Source organism: Sphaerodactylus townsendi, linkage group LG15 (assembly GCF_021028975.2).
Source record: "Sphaerodactylus townsendi isolate TG3544 linkage group LG15, MPM_Stown_v2.3, whole genome shotgun sequence".
Lineage (NCBI taxonomy): Eukaryota > Metazoa > Chordata > Lepidosauria > Squamata > Sphaerodactylidae > Sphaerodactylus > Sphaerodactylus townsendi.
The window spans coordinates 22,818,849-22,833,904 of NC_059439.1; the positions used below are offsets into that span (position 1 = coordinate 22,818,849).

The following is a 15,056-nucleotide window of genomic DNA, read 5'->3' on the forward strand; positions in this document are numbered from 1 at the left end:
TTTCTTATTACTTGATACATGAGAGGATAACATTGTTGGGTGGGGTGTTTGCCGTGTTTTCCTAAATTTAAGCATAATCTTGGGCCGTTTCCGCAAATGCAAGCGTGACGGCTGGGTCGGCAGCACCAGCCGACCGAAACATGCTTTGGACCGTCCCGCCGCGGACGGTCCTGGGAAGAGGCGGCAGCCGGCACTGCATGAAGCGCCAGGCGCCTGCGGCGCATTGACGCCGTCCTCTGGGCCTTCCGGGCAGTAGTGGCCGAGGCCTGGGGACATGCCCCCCCCCCTGGCCCTCTTGGCGCTACTGCTCGAAGCGGGCGCGGGGCAGAGGCGTCCTGATCTCCCAGCCTCGGCGGATGCCCAGGGACAAACCGTGAGTGTCGGGCGTGGGGGCGCCCGTGAAGCCGCTGCCGTTAATTTCGGGCAGCGGGCTTCATGGCGTACAGATTCCAAAAGAGCGCTTCTTGGCGTTCTCCAGGAATCACGACTGCTTGAACCAGTCACCCGGCGGGCAGCGGCGGAAGCGGCGCAGCTGGCGGCTGCAGCTCGCGCCGCCCGTCGCGAAATCAGCAGCCTGAGCGGCGTTTTACCGTCTCCAGGTCAGCCATTTTCGTCGCCGATCGCGGGAAGCGGCCCTGGCTTGCTGGGTGCTACAGAGCTTTTCAAATAGACTGTCACCAGTTTAACCAGCTTACATTTTGATTCCTATGCAGCACTGGGGGTGGAGGGGGGTGAGAATCCCACATTCTAAAAATAACATTTTAAAAAGTAGCCATAGGTACTTTGAAAAACATTTTTTTGGGAAAGCAAATGCTAATTTGGAAGGATTTTTTTCCTTTTCCATTTTTGTATATCATAGAAAAAACAAACAAGGCACTCTTTCAAACTAGCAATCTCTGCACTGAAAACCAAGAAATAAAAACTATCCTTTCAGAATACAAAGGATAGGGCTTGCTGTCTTTCTTGAAGAGGTTGTTCTTTGTTTCCATCACAGCATATACATTACTACAATCTCAGCATCAAGAAAGTAATTTCTTTGAACTTACTACCTTCTATAAGAAAAAATTGGGGAAAACTTTGCAGTGAAGGGAAAATTTACTTCAGACTGTTCAAGGGATCTCCTGTGGGTCAAATTTAAATTTGGAAGGTAATAGAGATGAGAGCAGAGTTACAGTTTGGTTTTGAAATCCATTCTAATCAGATTTTTCCAAAAATTTCTGGAAATTTACACATACTAAAACACCTACCCAGTTAGTTCAACTTTGTACGGTATGAAATATGAAGTTAATCACCTCAGATGGTCCGTACTGAGAACACAGAAATTTAAATTTTAAGACTGTTCAGCCAATCATTTTTCCAGTAAATAGTCTGAATTTGGTGGGGGGGGGGGAGTGTTACTTAGAATGCTTAAATGAATTATTAGATTTGACAAAATGTGGTTGAATTGGGTCAGTGTTGAAAGCACTTCATGGACTTGCTAAGAAATAACAAATGTCAAAAAGGACTGGCTCATGAGGTTCTTTGTGACATGACCAATGAATATGTAGTACATCTCCACTTTTAATGGAAACTGATGGAAATGCAAGTGCTTATGACAACATACAAATGTACATGGTTGACTAAGAGGTTGAACAATAAATTTCAGAACTGTTTTGTGATTTCTATAGGTTTATAAGTGGCTGATGAAGTTAAGAATTGTTTCCTTACTTGTTCAAGAAGGAGGAGAGGAAGCATGAAGAACACAAAGATGATTCAAGCTTGATAATTTATTGGTCTAAGTTAACAGCATCAGATATATTAAAATAAAGTGCCAATTGCCCAATTTAGGACTTATAAAAGAAGAGGGAGGGCTAATGAGGTTATTTATAAATGGTTATTTATAACAGCGCAAAAATAATGCTCTTCATTCATCTAGGGCAACAAGATGAAACATACTGAAATAAAGAACCAGACTGTCATTACAGAGTTCCTATTAGTTGGTCTAACAAATTCCTTTGAAATACAAACTCTTCTCTTGTGGGTATTCATATTAATATATGCTATGGCTCTAGCTGGCAATTCTCTCCTCATCTTTACCATATGGAGATGCAGGAAACTTCATACTCCTATGTACTTCTTGCTCCTCAATTTGTCCTTTGTAAATGTGTTCTCTATCTCCATTACAATTCCCAAACTTATCCAGACTCTTTTGGTCCATCATAAGAGCATCTCATTTTACGGCTGCATTGCACAGGCATATCTGTTCATCTGGGCTTTAGGAACTGAACTTCTCCTTCTATCGTTTATGGCATTTGACCGCTATGCTATGCTGCTATCTGCCATCCTTTGCAGTATACAGTCATTATGAGGAAAGAACTATGCATCGTGATGGCAGCAGGAGTGTGGGTTGCTGGGATGGTCAATTCAGCAGTTCATGCGGTACTTCTATTAGAGCTGTCATTTTGCAGCTCCAATGTCATCAACCACTTTTTCTGTGACTTACCACAACTTTTTAAGCTCTCTTGCTCTGACACCAGCCTTAATGAGACCATGACATTTGCCTCAGATGTGGTCTTTGGTATTGGTTGCTGTGGGTTGACCCTAACATCATATTGGTTTATTCTGAGAGCTATCTTCCGAATCCGCTCCACCGAAGGAAAGAAGAAAGCTTTCTCAACCTGTTCTTCCCACCTGATTGTTGTCAGTTTTTACTTTTCAGCTGTCATCTACACATATATCAGGCCAACCTCTGTATACTCTTTAGACAATGACAAGCTAGTCTCTCTGCTTTATTCTGTGGTAACCCCAGTTGTTAACCCCATCATATATTCCTTGAGAAACAAAGAGGTCAAGAAAGCACTCAAAACACTTATTGGAAGTGGTCAACTGCTTAACAGAATTGAAGACTGATGCACTAAAATCTCTAGAGCATACTTCAATACAGAATTGCAATACTTCAAAACAATTAAGTGAAAAAAAATGGAGCAAGGGAAAATCAAACTGATTCATTTTAGCTGATATGAAGAAGTATGTCCTATTTTAGTACTTGGGAATAGAGTTTATAGCATAAAATGCCTACATAGAATCAGTTACACTGGGCTTTTGGATTTGTGTCGAAGTCACAATTCATTAGAACATAAGAACATAAGAACAAGCCAGCTGGATCAGACCAAAGTCCATCTAGTCCAGCTCTGCTACTCGCAGTGGCCCACCAGGTGCCTTTGGGAGCTCACATGTAGGATGTGAACGCAATGGCCTTCATTCATCCGGCCCTTTCCACACATGCTGAATAATGCACTTTCAATCCACTTTCACAATTGTTTGCAAGGGGATTTGGCTATTCTGCACATCTGCAAAGTGCATTGAAAGCGGATTGAAAGTGCATTATTCGGCATGTGCGGAAGGGGTCATCCAACTCTTACAATTAATTGTTGGAAAAACTGTGATGAAAGCTGATCGTTGATAATTGATAGTATCAACTTCAAAGTTGATACTATACTAAAGCCTTTAGATTTCGGCTGTGTCTTCATTATCTTCCATATAATTATTCCCTTGTTTCCTTAATACTTTTAGTTAATCCCTGGTTTTCTCTGATTGAAAAGAAAATTGTATCTATTGGATTGTCTTTTAAATCACTCTACTCTCTTTCCTGTTCAGAAGCATAAAAACTATTCAAAAGCTGACTCTTAGATTGGGAATTTGCAGATTTATATCTAGCAGCTAAATGAACTTGTTCTCATACACAATATCTAATTCCACTTGATCAGGGTCGCATAGCCCATTACTTATATTTTCTAACTAACCCCTGCTCAAGGAGAACTTTCACAATTGCTAGATTTAATGTCATGCCATCTGCCCTACTAAATGGCAGATTTTATAACCTACAAAAATCTAAAAGCTTATGTAGCTGTAATACCAACATAGTTGAAATACTGGCTCACCAGCTATTACATTGCACTGGTTTTGCCAAAATTAGATCTAAATATGTTAATTTACATCCTCTCTTCCAACCTCAGTTAACAGATTTGATTAAATTATTTCTCCTGCTGAATAACTCTGGCCGTTTCCAATACCGAAGGTGGAAAGCGGCTGGAGTCAACGTTTCCTCGAGACGTACACCTCGACCAGCCGGCAACTAGGACGATCACGGACGGTCCTGGGGCTAACCGGGCACCCAGCTACGCGGAGTGCTGGTGCTGCCCAACCGATCCAGCGCAGGCGCAGGGTAAGCATGTCCCAGGCCTCAGCGGACGCGCCGGAGGCCCGGGGACAAGGTTAGTGCCAGGTGGGGGAGGCGCCGTGGAAGCTGCTGCCATTAAACCGGGCGGCTTCCGCGGCGTTTCCCAAAAAAAGAGCACTGGGAAGCTCTGGGGAAGCAAGCCAGGCTTCAGGCGAGGCGGCGGCGAGAAGGCGTACGGCTGCGTTGCGGCAGTTGCGCCTATTGCGGTGCAAATGGTGGCCTGGAGACGGCGTTTTTACCGTCTCCAGGCCACCATGTAATGCCCGTGCGGAAACGGCCTCTGATTCTGTTTTTTTTTGTGAAGAGGTTGTGAGCTTTGTTATAGAAATAATCCAGAGTCAGTAAGTCTGTGGTTACCGCCTTCAAAACGTTATTGTTTGTTGTGTTTTGTTGTTGTTGTTCTGTTCATCAAGAGAAGAACATAAATAAAAGGCTTTGCTTTTCTTTGCTTTGATACTGCATGTTTATCTAGAGTAAACGTGTACATCAACCCTACTTGTTGCTAGGTGTGACGTCAAATTTAAATCTTGCTTGGTCCAACAATCAGTAAAGGAGGATGAAAAAGTGAAAAGAATGCATTTATAATAATTTCTAAACCTCTTAATTACAGCATAAGTATCAAACTAATAATGCCTACAGCTGCATTAATTCATTTGGCTTGATACTATTTTAATATTTTGTAAATAGTTTTGTAAATAGTGTAATAGTTTTTGTTCAGACAATCTCTTTTCTTCTTTTTGGTTAAATATTGCAATTTTATTTATAAACTGCTTTCTTTCCATAGCTCTTTTTTGTCATTTGGAAAAAAAAGGAAAATAATTTGACTTGTTCCCTAAATGCCTATTGGCTACTAACAGAATAGTGCATACATTTTAAACTGTGGTAAAACAGATTTTTCATCTACCTGAGTTCATGTGCTTCATTTTCAGTTTCTTAAATGTATGACTTGTATTGTACTTCTCCTTTTGTCCCCTGACCATAAACAATTCCCAATTTTAGGACCTTTTTGGTAATTATTGTTATTATTAATGTAATCATTGTTATCTTTATTGTCATAGATTACAACTTGACATTGCTGAACTTGAATCATTCACAAATTCAGAAAAAATAGACACCTCAGGGCCAAATAGGAGCAGAGGATTCTTACCTTGCCTGCATTTTGTACTTGAAACCATTTCTCTCCTGTTTTAATCAAACTGGTTACATTTTGCACTGTACCTTAGCATCCTGACTCCCTTTGGGGGTGAGTTATGTCTGCCTAAGACAACCACAGTTTCCAAATTGAAAAAAGAGGCTGTAATTGAATCAGCTTCCTCCCACCTTCAGATACTCTCTGACTTAGTAACTAAGCCAAGTGACACAGTCATTAGCTTAGCTTTCCAAATACTTAATTTAATGGTTCTTTCTTGCCTTTCCTCCAGAAGACTAGTGCTTGCTTTGTCCTGGGAGATCAGGGTCACTCTGCATATCCTGAGAGCCTAATTCTTCCTATAAATAGACCCTTCTCCAAGAACCTAATATTCTCTGGATATCTGTCTGTCTAGTCAATATTATCCCCAATGTATTGCTTCTTCTACTACTATTGGAGTTTAGTGCAGATCACTGGACTCTGTTTCTCAGACAACTCCTCTGAAAGATATGATAAATATTGCCTTAATTTCCCCAAACTTTCTGCTTTTCCACACAACACTATCTAAATCCTAGCCCTGTGTGAACTCTGCTGCTTTGATTATTGTATGTTTATACATTATTATTTTACCTTAATAAAATTGTTAAACTTTTACCTCATTCTCCTGTGAATTTCTTACAGGGACTCATCTCCATAAAAGTTGGCAACAAAGATTTTAATCTTTCCAGACCTTTCATTAAGCCAGGTCTGCCCCTTGCTAATTCCCCACTCCAAGAGGGAACAGAACCCATCAGTTTGGGGAACACCATGTTGTAGAGGCCCCTTCCGCATGGAGGCAGAAGGGGTTGGGTCGGCGTAATGAACGCTGACCCGAAGAGCTAAGGACCCGTCCATGGGCGGTATATCCCAGAGCTGCTGGGATAGCGGCACCGTCGCAGTGCGAGGCGCCTCGGCCCGACCCACCTCTTCCCCGTCCTTCCCCACTTTCACCTGCGTCAGCCGTCGTTGGCCCACTGTCCTCCGTGGAGCCATGCTCCTCAGACGCTGCCCTCCGACCTCCAGGGGTCGGAGGACAGCGAGGGAGGGCCTTCGGAGGCCAGCAGGGCGACGACGGCGACGAGGTGAGTGGGGAAGGACGGGGACAACAGCGCATTCCTGGTGGTGCCATTCCTGGGGGAGGGGGAAGGGAGCCAGGTCGGCGCTGCTGTGTTTTGGCAGCGCCGCCTGTGCGAATGGCTCCCTGGGGATGGCGTTTTTGCCGTCCCCAGGGCGTCGTTATTGGCCCGTGCAGAAAGGGCCTCAGAGAGAACAGGGCAGTGAAGGCAGATGATGTCCTTTACATTGTATGAGACTTCCAGTACAACCGTGCTGGGGCAGGCATGAACATCAGCACTGATCCTCTGACTCTGTGCTGCTCTGCTTGTTGCAGTGTGGGAACTTCCAAGTGCTTCGTGAATATCTTCAGTTTTAAGAGCACCCAGAGTTCCCAAGCTCTTTCTTTCTTTCTTTCTTTCTTTCTTTCTTTCTTTCTTTCTTTCTTTCTTTCTTTCTTTCTTTCTTTCTTTCTTTCTTACAAAATCCCTCTCTCCTTATATGTGTGGGTGTGCATAAAATGACATCAAGCTTCACCCAACTTAAGATGATTCCATAAGGTTTTAGGGCAAGTGAGAAGCAGAGTGGGTTTGTCATTGCCTTTTGTTTGCAAAGTCCTTCCTGGTGGTCTTTCATTCAAGCACCATCTCTGCATAGTTTCCAAGATCTGATGACATCTGGCTATACTGCACCATTCCACCACCCTCTCTAAAGCAATCACAAATATATGAAAGGAAAAAAACACTTGTTGTGCAAATTAATAAATTAATTTTTTTTAAAAAAATCTATTTTGCTTCTAATCACATTTAGAGTTTAGGGGGGCTCTCCTTTTTCTGTGTTTGTATTTTTGTTTTAAGCAGTAACCAGAACCATCTTCTTAAAGCAGGGATCTCTGCTTTAAGATTACATGCTAGGGTATAGTGGCGGGGGGGGGGGGGGTTAAGCACAAATCTTTTTGCCTTTTAAAATTTCTATGTTTGTTGTGTTTTGTTGCTGTTGTTCTATGTATGCCAATAAAGGCTTTGCTTTGCTTTGCTTTCCTTTGCTTTGTTTTAAGCACAAATCCCCTTAAAGTGACATGGTTGTAAAAAAACCCCTAACAGTATATTGCTTGGTTCTGCCATTTCTTCTTCCCAAGTTCCCTTTGATTGTAAGTCCTTCTCCAATCTTTTTTGGCAAAGAAGAATTGCTCTCAAAAAGTGACAGGCATCTGGAAGGCATCTGCTGTTTTTCTTCTTTTGGGGGGAGTTTGCGGCAAAGCCTTGTTTTTCCTTCTCCACCCCAGATGCTTGTTCTCCCCTACCACCTTTCTGTCCCTATGTTTTTGGATCTTTACAACATCATATGGCTCAGGCAGATTACTGCTTGGATGAAACTTCCTCAGCTGAAAGCTTCTGGAGTGGTTTCACTCCAACATCCAGGTCATGAGTCCATCGAAATGTGCTTCCTACGGCAACTGCCTGTCAGGCCTGTGCCATGCTTGGTCTGGCAGCTCGCAGGTACACAGCCTTGGAGCAACTATGAACATCGCCCAAGGCTATGGGACATCTGTCATTCACTCACAAGTAAACTAGCGATAGTGCTTAACTTCTACTTCTTATCTGCCTTCCTGAAGGAGTAGCCTGCCTGTCCCAAAAACAATGTCTCTTTCTCACTGTTCTTTCACATGCTGATATTATGGGAATGCAAGGGGGGGGGGTTCTGGGGTGAGTCAAACTGTAACTTACAGGTATATACTTGGGGTCAGAGAGCCAAACCTCAGTTTCAGCTGTCTGGCCATTGGGCTGACACAGTTCTAATAAAACTCTTGAACCATTCTTGAGACTTGTTATTGACTGGGGTAACAGACCCTTATACTGCCCCATCCTCTAAGTGAGTACAAGCTGAGGATGGAATCAAGAATAAGGGCAGACCAAGATTGCAGGAAGAGTGTCAGGGCTGCAGACTCAGATGAAGTCTGATAATGTGAAAAGAAGAGTCTACTTCCTTTCCTCAACTTTCAAAATGAGTTGAAGCGTTGACTGTCTTCGGACATTTCCGCACGGCCAAAAAACAGTGCCCTAGGGATGGAAAAAACACTGTCCCAGGGGTGCTGTTCGCACAGGAGTCCTCGCCCCGCACATTCTCGCCCCCCAAGCGATGCAAAGACACCACTTTCAAACTCGCTCGAGGGGCGAGGTTTTTGGAATATGCCAGCTTCCACTCGTTGCTAAGCAAACAGCAGCGGATGGAAGTCAGTGTATTCCCTGTGCCACTCCTAAATGGCTTCTTACCTTTTCCTGGCTTCTGTCACTCTGAGGAGGCCACGGGACATGCCTCATGGCCTCCGTCGCTGCAGCCGTTGCTGTGGCTTATGGAGGCATGTCCCCTGGCCTCCTCAGAGCAATGGAAGCCAGGACAAGGTAAGAAGCTGTTTGGGGGGGCTGTGTGGCTGTGCGGGGCCTGCTCCACCAGCTGCGCAGCCCGTGGGGCCGTTTGTGCGAATGGCCCCAGGGCTTGCATCCGCATGAATCATGCTGATGCAGCCCTGCAAATCTGGCTGTGCAGAAACAGCCTCAATCTCTATATACACAAAATCCTACAGTGTCACTTCCATGGCCACAATTTTGACTCCGCTCCAGAATTTAATTGTACTTAATTAGAAGATACTGTACATTTATATGTCTTGTACTTTCTCTTTTTTTCTGGAAAGTCATATATATATATATATATATATATATATATATATATATATATATATATATATATATATATATATATATATACTATATATATATATCTATCACTATATATATATATATATATATATATATATATATATATATATATATATATATATATATATATATATATATATATTTCTTTTTGTGATTTTCTTGTGGCTAATTTTTTCCTCGTTTCTCTGGATAGTGCACTAGTTATTTACTATGTTTATCAATTTTATCAGCTGTTATCAATTTCCTATTTTAGAACTGTGTAATCACCCTAGCTTTTTTATTGGCCTAGTGCCGTGGTGGTAAACCTTTGGCACTCCAGATGTTATGGACTACAATTCCCATCAGCCAATTGGCCATGCTGGCAGGTGCTGATGGGAATTGTAGTCCATAACATCTGGAGTGCCAAAGGTTCGCCACCACGGGCCTAATGGAACATTTCATTGGCCTAGTGGAATATCCAAATTACACATATTCTGTCCTCCTTAGGTGATGATTATTATGTTAGAGTCTCTATAGAATTTTTGCCCAATGGATTAATACCTACTTTAAAGACACATTTGGAAACACCTCATTTCATTGCACATTTGTCAAATAAGAAACCAGATGATTTGGCTTTCAGTTGGGTGGAAATGGTCATCAGTAACATCACTGTTATCACCGTCTGTCAAATTTACTGAGCATGACCACTGATGCTTTTCAGAAGAAGAGGTACTATAAATAAACAAAAACTGAATATTACTTCCTGAGAAACAGGAACTGAGGTGAGTTTTTTATTTTTCCTTCTTTTTGAATTTAGGTAGACAAATAGTCAGCAGAAGTTTACCTTGGTGTAGGATTTCAAAATATTGCAGATTATAGATTGCATCCTAAAGGCTTTTCCATTGAAGAAAGAGGAAAGGGAAGGCCCCTTTTGACCTCTGCAAACATTCTGCCAGGAGTGTCAATGGGGGCTACCTATCTATTCCTATAGATGCACAGAAAACGTTATAAAGATATCCAGAAAACAGACCTTACATCAGAAGAGAACAAAGCAGTAGGTGTTGAGTTAAACTAAGATCAGGGAAAACCAGGTTGGCAACCTCACTCTGCCATGAAAATTTGTTGGGACAATCACACATTCTCAGCCTAACCTTCCTCGTAAAGTTGTTATGAGGATAAAATGGAGAGAAGGATGATTTCAGATACTTTGGTTCCTCATTATGGAGAAAGGTAAATATAAATGTTGTTTTAAAAAGCAGTTAAAACCTTGGGTAAAAAGAAAAATTTCTGCATGGTGCCTAAAATACAGTATGGTAGTCCAATGCAGAGCATGCAGCATAGGAGAGATATGATCCCTATCACCAAACCCCATTAAGGGTTTCACAGTATCTTATTATTTATTTATTCATTTATTCATTCATTCATTTGTTTGTTTTACTTAATATACTGCCCACTCCTGAAGGGCTCTTGGATTTTGGATCAATTAAAATGGTTGTTTCTTTTTCAAAAGGAGTCCCACGTCAAGCACATTACTTACTAGATTATTTGGTGAAAGGTTTTGACTACAACTAGATACACTATTGTTTTTATGTTTGCAAAAGATTATGGTACATTGTGAGGACATGTTTTGAATAAAATATCAGTAAAAGGTTACTTTAGGACCTAGACGATTTTATGCCTGGCTTGTAAGCAAACTCCAATCCCACAGTATTGGTAAAGTGCTTTTCCATATTGGACATGATAATTTTTTTGCGGGGGGGGGGGGGGTCAACCTACGGAGACCTTCACCATTCAGTGAACTCTCATGCCCCGAATCTTGTCATTTCTTGTTGCAGACAGATGTGAAGAGCTCTTTACTGCTGATAAAAAACACCACACCATTGCTGGAATAAATTGGGCCGCAGCCCTTTTTATTGCCTGAAAGTATAAGAAGCTGGACGAGCAAGAGGAACACATCCTAGCCATCGGGGCAGCACCCTTGCTGAGCCCGGAACCATTCCCAATCTGTATTGGGGAATGGGACAGGAAGTTACTGGATGTCACCTGGGCACAAACACATTCGTGACACCCCTTCCTGCCGGGGGTAGTGGGCTCGCTTGCAAAGGCTCCATGGCTTGCACCATGAACCTGCCCCCCCCCAAAACCTCTTAATGACGTCCCCAACTGTGGAGAGGTCCAGCTCGCAGGCTCGGCCTCTCCATAAAGGATGTGATCCTCTGCCGAAACCCGCCAAGGCTGCGGCAAAATATGCATAAGAACAATAACAGCATAACTACAACATTTGAAAACATGGGAAGGGAGGGTGGGTCGTTCAGATTTTCCTCGGCCGATTAGGAGAGGCCACGGCAACCAAGGCAACATGGGAAGGGAGGGTGGGTCATTCAGATTTTCCTAGGCCGATTAGGAGAGGCCAAGGCAACCACGTGTTGCCTTTTATAGGCATGCACACCCCTATGGTGAAGTGCACAGGCCCCTGATACATGACTTGGGTTCTCTTCTCGAGCCCCTTAGATGGTGCGTGTGCACATGTCTAAAGGGATGGTGATTTTGCTGCCTGTCTCCTCTCCTGTCGCAGCTATGGCCCCCGGTGCATCTGGGGCCATGATTTATGAACTTCAAAGTATTGTCTCAACTGCCTTCATCCATAGTTTATGCTCCCCATCCCAATCTTTTACTTATTGTGCAAACATTTGTCGATGTAAGAGTTTTCTTCTAACAACTGAAGTACTCTTTTCACAGATTTATTGCCTAGGTCACCAGTGGTGGAATCATCAAAATGAAGAACCATTCTGCAATTCAAGAGTTCATTTTGGTAGGACTTTCCAGTTCTCCTGAATATAACATGTTTATCTTTGGGGCCTTTTCCTCCCTTTATGCAGCTGCTCTGGTAGGCAACATCCTCATCATCCTTGCCATCAGCCTCTGTAGCAAACTACACACCCCCATGTATTTCCTGTTGATCAACTTGTCCGTAATAAACGTGTGTTCTATCTCCACTACCATTCCCAAAATGCTACAGAGTATTTTGGCTCAAAGAAAGACCATCCCGTTTTCAGGCTGCATTGTGCAGGTGTATCTTTTCACTTGGGCCCTGGGGACTGAGCTTCTTCTTCTTGCCTTCATGGCTTTTGACCGTTATGCAGCTATCTGCCAGCCTTTGCATTACGCAGTCATCATGAGGAAAGATGTCTGCACTGGAGTCATGACTGCACTCTGGCTTTTTGGGGCAATAAATTCTTCAGTTCACACTGGGCTTGTACTCCAGCTGGATTTCTGTGACTCTAACATTATCAATCACTTCTTCTGCGAGCTGCCCCCAATGCTCAAGATTTCCTGCTCAGACACCAGTTTGAATGAAATCATGGTGTTTGCAGCTTCCGTCATCATTGCAATGGGTAGCTGTGGGTTGACTTTGACTTCCTATTGGTTTATCTTGAGAGCTATTGTCAAAATACGTTCTACTGAAGGGAAGAAGAAAGCCTTCTCAACATGCTCTTCGCATCTCTTGGTTGTCACTTTTTACTACTCCACCATCATCTATACTTTTCTTCGGCCTGCCTCAGCCTATTCCCTTGAAGAAGACAAAGTGATAGCTATCCTTTACTCTGTAGTTACCCCCATCCTTAACCCACTTATATATTCTTTAAGAAATACTGATGTGAAAGAGGCTCTCACCAAGCTGATAAGCAAATGTTGGAACTTCAAGAACAGTTAATTCTTACCTGTTTCCTGTCCAGAACTTTGTTTGTTGGCAATGTATCATAGAATAATTTGCTTATGTAAACCTGAGTGCAACATTAAAACAGCTAAACCTAAAGGCTTGAAATATTGTATATAAGAATATGGCTGATTCCCCACAGTCAATTAATTGCGTGATACTCACACGAAATATCAAGGATTCAGGAAGAACTCCCCACTGCCTGATAGACGAACAAGGATTCATCCTGGTTCTGGCGCTCATTCTCCCCCTTATCCGGCATCTTTGCCAAACCTGCTTGAAAGTACGACTTTTTTAAAAAAAACATGTCTTCAATCCAGTTGGCAGAGGAGGATCAGTGGTCTAATCCTGGTTCAAATTTCCTGCCATGGGGTGTGACGCAAATGCCTTACAACCAATCAGTGTGCCTGGTGCTGTTATCGCAAGAGCACAAAAGAACGATAACCAACCAGAAACTTGGATGGGGGAGACGTGCTGACGTGTTGACATCATAACGTAAGCATGTTTTTGCAGGAGAAAAAAAAAAGGTCCTGTCCCAACACAGCAAAACAACCAATCAGGAGAGACCCACCAAGCTGATCACGTGGTAGTGGGGATTGTTACATTTCTTGAATCCGAGACAGGCCTAGATGTCTTCACTGGAAAGAGGCTGTGGTGGGGAGGTTGAAATCTCGATGAAAAGGTGCAGTTTATTTTGAAACTTGATTTAATATAGATTGAATTTTCCAGTGGGGATTTGGCCCAGGATGACTACAATGTGAATTGGATTTAACCGGTTTTTCTAATGACATCATTGAAAGAAGGGATCCCCTTTGACTATCAAATAAGATTAAAAGAGTAGTGGTTTTTTTGTGGGGTCCTATGCTGTGATATTATAATTCATTTTAATAGATGTCTATACACAAATGTTGGGTTTTTGTCTTCATTAGTAGAATTATCTGCCTTCTCGGTGAGAACCAGTGTTGTCTGTTGGTCAGAGTACAGGACTGGGGCTGAACAAAATTCACATTCAGATCCTCAGTCTGCCATGAAGTTCACTGGATGACCTTGGGCTAGTCATGCTCTCCTTCCTCAACATAATCCACAGCATTGTTGGTAAAATACAATGGAGAAGGAAGAACCACTTGAGCGTCCCCTGAGCTTACTGAAGGAAGGATACAATTAAAATGAACTATGCAGATGCATTTTTTTCATCAAGAATTCTCACTTTGGGGAAGACTAAAATCTGGCAGGCTAATGTAGAAAACAAATATTGCGCTGGATGCTTGGTCTGACCCAGCAAACCTTTTCTTATGCGCATATGTTCATGGTCTAATAGAGGCAAATAGCCACAAGGTGGCACATAGACGTCAATTAAGGCCCCTTCCACACATGCAGAATAATACACTTTCAATGGTTTGCAAGTGGATTTTGCTGTTCCACACAGTATAATCCAGCTTCAAGATGCATTAAAAGTGGATTGAAAGTGCATTATTCTGCATGCGCGGAAGGGACCCTGGTCACAGCTTCACCACGCATCTACTCCAAGTTACAGTTACTGGATTCCCAAATCTGTTGGGCTTGCTTCCATTTCTTATGCTTTACTGCCACCACATGTTCAGCCTGATTCAATGCACTGATTCCAACTGTTCCATCTCTGCCCCCAGGTGAACCCTATTACTTTCTGAACTTAAGCCACTAAAATGGGAAGCAGATCAGTTCTGCCAGAAGGAAAAGTTTACGAATGTCAACATTCTTCCCAGCATAAAACTGTGCTCCTGCCTGGGTTTTTTCACTTATTCATGCTGATGTTATCTCTTCTCTCAGACTCGTTCCACACATGCAGAATAATGCCCTTTCGAGCTGCTTTCAGTGCTCTTGGAAGCTGTGCGGAATGGCAAAATCCACTTGCAAACAGTGGTGAAAGTGGTTTGAAAACGCATTATTTTGCCTGTGCGGAAGGGACCTCAGCCACAGTTGGACTCATTTTTGTATGAGGGGCTCCACTCACTAATTCAGGAGCTCCAAAATTTAATAGTCTTTTGAATACTGAGTGAGAAATTCTGTCTCCTGCTAACAGGGTTGCAGCAAGACCAGATGTAGCAACAACAAGAGTGATCATCTTTTTTTTATAGCAAGGTGTAGTCAAAACTAGGTTAAGAATAAACACCATGCTCCACCCTTATCACTAATGGGAAGGCAGAAAAGGATGAATCAATGTAT

At 42.7% G+C, this 15,056-nt stretch overlaps 2 protein-coding genes across 2 annotated transcripts; both read left to right on the forward strand.

Moving 5' to 3' along the window:
- The first annotated feature begins 1,924 nt into the window (after positions 1-1,924).
- On the forward strand, positions 1,925-6,803 carry LOC125444121 (olfactory receptor 13G1-like). Its single transcript, XM_048516559.1, is given in 4 exon segments — positions 1,925-2,299; positions 2,302-2,860; positions 4,058-4,204; positions 6,778-6,803. Coding segments are annotated over 4 exon segments (1,107 nt in total).
- A 5,109-nt stretch (positions 6,804-11,912) lies between these two features.
- LOC125444122 (olfactory receptor 13G1-like) lies at positions 11,913-12,851 on the forward strand. The gene has a single exon (XM_048516560.1). It carries the CDS (start codon positions 11,913-11,915, stop codon positions 12,849-12,851), a length of 939 nt encoding a protein of 312 aa, XP_048372517.1.
- The last annotated feature ends 2,205 nt before the right edge of the window (positions 12,852-15,056 follow it).